This window comes from Fukomys damarensis, unplaced genomic scaffold (assembly GCF_012274545.1).
Source record: "Fukomys damarensis isolate Sample0158 unplaced genomic scaffold, DMR_v1.0_HiC HiC_scaffold_30, whole genome shotgun sequence".
Lineage (NCBI taxonomy): Eukaryota > Metazoa > Chordata > Mammalia > Rodentia > Bathyergidae > Fukomys > Fukomys damarensis.
In genome coordinates, this window is record NW_022900942.1 from 2,400,365 (window position 1) to 2,404,725 (window position 4,361).

Below are 4,361 nucleotides of genomic sequence, written 5' to 3' on the forward strand. Positions count from 1 at the left end.
AGTTATTTTTTTAATTTCTGAAATGGGGCATTAATTTTTGTCCTTATATTTGTTGTGTATTTTATTTTATATTTTTATATATATTTTTTATTTTTGGTACCAGGGATTGAACTCAGGTCCTTGCACTTGTGAGGCAGGCATTGGAACCACTGAGCCAAATCCCTCACCCTAGATTGCTTATTTGAATAAATGATATACTTAATGATAGCCATTCTTTGAGTAAGATGGAATCTTCATGTTGTTTTGAAAAAAGAAAAGAAAATACTCTCTTTAATTTTAATCTCCACAGAGCTTGTACTTAATTGGTACAGAAGAGCCTTCAAAAATTTAAAAATGCACTAGATAGATGATTGTTTGATTCACAAAAATTGGTGGCAATTAGTGTGGCTTCAGCACATTTGGTGCTTTCCTATCTACCCTGTCATCATCTTCTGGAATATACAATAATCACTAGACAAAAGTAATAGTGCTTATTCATGTCTGTGTCATGAAAAAAATCAGCCCTAAACTTTTATTATTAAAAACATCTGCTGATTAGTTATTTTTTGTTTCTTTCAAGCACAATTGTTTTTATTTTTTCTCATTTTTTTCTCACTCACCCCTCCTCCCTTCACTATTTACAAATAAAGACATGATAAAATTTTTTTATGGATCTTCACAAATGAAAAAGAGGCAGAGAGAAGTGGTAAGCTTTATTCTTGAGCAGATGCATGTCTTGGAATCTTATAATTCCTGGGTTATGATTCCTGGCTCTTGACATTTTTTTATCAATACACTCACCATTTCCATGAAATTCTTTATTTGAAGGAAAAAAAGCAAAGTAATATTTTATCAAGTTTCAGACATGCCATAGATGGATGGCACACTGATGTAGTCTTCCTTTTTCTCTTATCCTGTATGAGTGTTAGAGATATTCACACTCACATGTGCATATGGTACAAGATTAAAGAAATGGAACTAAAATATTGATTTCCTAATGCCTGTCCCAGGGCATTATCTCCTCTTTTGAAGATGAATAGAATTAATACTCTGTTGTGAATAAACTGTAGTAGTACATAAAATCCTAATGAGATTACTGACATTGTGAAATGGGAAGAAAGGGGCTAAAGGTGTATTTTCTATAATGTTCTTTTTGGTATTTTCCCTATGTAACTGTATTGTGAGATGAAAAAAGAATAAATACAAATCATCTTCAGGTATCTGAGAGAGAAAATCACCACCAATGTACCACAAAATATTGCTGTGAATATCTATTAAATTGTATAAGAAGTATCAGAGTCAAGTTCAGGTTTTGAGATTTTCCTTGGAACTAAAGTCCCTAACCGTATGCAAAAGACTTTAAGTTTAGCAAAATAGTACTCTCTTAGGCAGCACCTATACTAAGATTAGCAAAATAGAAGAAGTGCTATGAGGCTCCCCACTGTAGAATACAGATGAGAAAAAAAGCAAAGAGCTGACTTCCTCCATTATTGTTTAATTATTAACCAAATTGTACACCAAGACCACATCTGTTGTAAGCAATGCCATTGGTTATGTGCATTTAACTTAAATATATTATTGAAAGGTAAAGTCCACCAAAGGTAAGTATACAAGTTTTATAATAAACACCTTTAAAATACAAATAAATGTATTTGAGTGAGCATTTTTTTCTACAAAGGAAAGTCATCAGTAAAGAGAAGAAAATAGAAAAAATTCTGGAAGACAAGTGACATATATAAATATTTTCAAAATACGAAGTATCAACTTTAATTTAGTGTTCACTAAAATGGTCTTAACTCTCCTAAAACTTACATAATGTATAAAATATCCAATTCAAAGCAATTTGGACAACTGTTTGAGTACCTGGTATTTGTGTCTTTTCTCCAACGTGCCTTTCTTTTGCAAAAGGTGCCCAAGAAGTTTAGAAGAACAAAATCTAACACACATCCCAGGATTTCATCTCTTGGGGATCTCAGAGGATCCAGAACTGCAGCCTATCCTCTTTGGACTCTTCCTAACTATGTATCTTGTGGCTGTGCTTGGAAACCTGCTCATCATTGTGGCCATCATCTCAGACTCCCATCTCCACACACCCATGTACTTCTTCCTCTCCAATCTGTCTTTAGCTGACATTGGTTTCATCTCCACAACAGTCCCAAAGATGATTTTGGACATCCCATTACAGAGTAAGATAATCTCTTTTAAAAGCTGCTTGACACAGATGTCTCTTTTTCTAATTTTTGGGTGTATGGATGACATGCTTCTGACTGTGATGGCTTATGACCGGTTTGTGGCCATCTGTCACCCACTGCAGTATCATGTCATCATGAATCCTCGCCTCTGTGTCTTCTTAGTCATGGTGTCTCTTTTGTTTAGTCTTTTAGAATCCCAGCTTCACAATATGATTGTCTTACATTTTAAATATTTTGAAGATTCAAACATTTCTAATTTCTTCTGTGAACCTTCGCAACTTCTATATCTCATCTGTTCTAATAACTTTACCAAAAATATAGTCACATATTTTGTAAGTGGTGTTATCTATGGATTTCTTCCCCTTTCAGGGATCTTTTTCTCTTACTATAAAATTGTTTGTGCTGTTCTGAGAATCTCATCCTCAAGTGGGAAGTATAAAGCCTTCTCCACTTGTGGGTCTCACTTCTCAGTTTTTTGCTTATTTTATGGAACAGCCTTTGGTGTTTATTTCACATCTCCTAAAAAGATCTCAGTAGCTTCAGTGATGTACACCATGGTGATCCCAATGCTCAATCCCTTCATCTACAGCCTGAGAAATCAGGACATGAAACATGCCCTGCGGAGGCTTCAGAGCAGAGCAATGTAGTGTTAATATCTCTTCCTTCCATTTTGTAGTTTGTGTTTTAAAACCCAATTTATGTAGACCTGCAAATAATCAGAATATATAGACCAGAAAATTCTGCCAATTGGTTCGCACTTGTAGCATTATGGATTTCTTTTTATTCAATACTTCATTGTTAAATATTGATTCCTTCAGTCCAACTTTAACAAAATTTCACTGTATTCTTAAATATTCTTTTAATCACAAATTCCATGAGTAAAATATTATAAACAAGCATCTTCTGTAGTTTCTGAGAGACGACCTTGGCCTCTAAGTGAAATGTTAAATCCTCTATATATTTGAAATTTGCATCTGCTTCCAAAGTACATGGATATTTTCTTTAAACATTGCATTGGTGTTATCTATTTAGGCTGGTTGCATTCATAAGCCATATCACAGATGCCCCAGTTTGGCTTTTATCAGAATCGCACAGGAAGAATAGAAGTACTGATGCCTGGGTATTATCACCAGAGAGTTTGATTTCTATGAATCTAAGTATGAGAGTAAAAATTTCAGGGTTTCAGATTCTGGTCCCTAAAAGCACTAGTCAAAAATGAACTTATTGTAGTAGGTGAATTGGTTTGATTCAAATGTAATGTTCAAATTCATTGTTATACAACATCATGTATTATTATATCTGATTTTTACATTATCATATTCCTGTTTCAATATTATATTTCCATATATACCTTTTAATGCCATGTGGGGTCACTGGAGATCACTGCTCTGTGTTCTTCCTGGCTCTGTTTTTGGGGGCAGGTACACTCATGGTCACTAAATTATATCACATTGAAAATTCATATATTTAGTTGCTACCATATCCATAAATCCTTTGCAGTTGAAAAGCTGCCTTCCCATTAACCTGTGAGCCTATTGTACCCTCTGTGCCTTTGTCCTGAAGTTACTTGTCTAAACAATTTGCACACATTCATATTTCTCCATTAAATTAAATGGATTTATTTGTATTTCTGGAACATTGAGCAATGAATTATACCATGGTAGAAAAAAAGAAAGGTAAATTGTCAATTGTCTGCAATTGAAATATTTCAAAATATACTTAAGAAATAAAGTTGCTTTTCAATATGTAGCTGTGTTCACGTGTTCAAATGAGGAGGCAGCGGTCTTGTGTTTTCAGTGAGTGTATTACCTTTGGGTTGTCTGAGGATTATTGTCAACATTTGACAGTATAGTAGCTGAATTTTGCTTCTTTAAAGTTACTCTATGATTACAATTGCTTTTGTAAGCAGCCAAAATGAGGAATGCTTTATATTTTATTTATAGCCAGACTTTCAAAAGTAAAAAACTATGTCACATGGTAGACTCTTTTCAATGGTTATGTGTTATTTTACTTCTTTAATTTTTTATAGTATGGTTTTTATTCATTTTATTGGTACATTTTAGGTATACAGTACAGTTACATTCATTATTGGGATCTTGTACCTTTACATGACAGATCTGGGTTATCATTTTTCCCCTTGTCCCTGCTGTTCCTTCACTCCCTTCTCCCCTCCCCATTACAAACAGTTTA

At 33.8% G+C, this 4,361-nt stretch overlaps 1 protein-coding gene across 1 annotated transcript; it reads left to right on the forward strand.

Annotated features, from left to right (window-relative positions):
• The first annotated feature begins 1,939 nt into the window (after nt 1-1,939).
• LOC104854668 (putative gustatory receptor clone PTE01) lies at nt 1,940-2,818 on the forward strand. Its single transcript, XM_033757282.1, has one exon. The coding sequence runs from the start codon at nt 2,000-2,002 to the stop codon at nt 2,816-2,818; it is 819 nt and encodes a 272-aa protein (XP_033613173.1). The 5' UTR covers nt 1,940-1,999.
• The last annotated feature ends 1,543 nt before the right edge of the window (nt 2,819-4,361 follow it).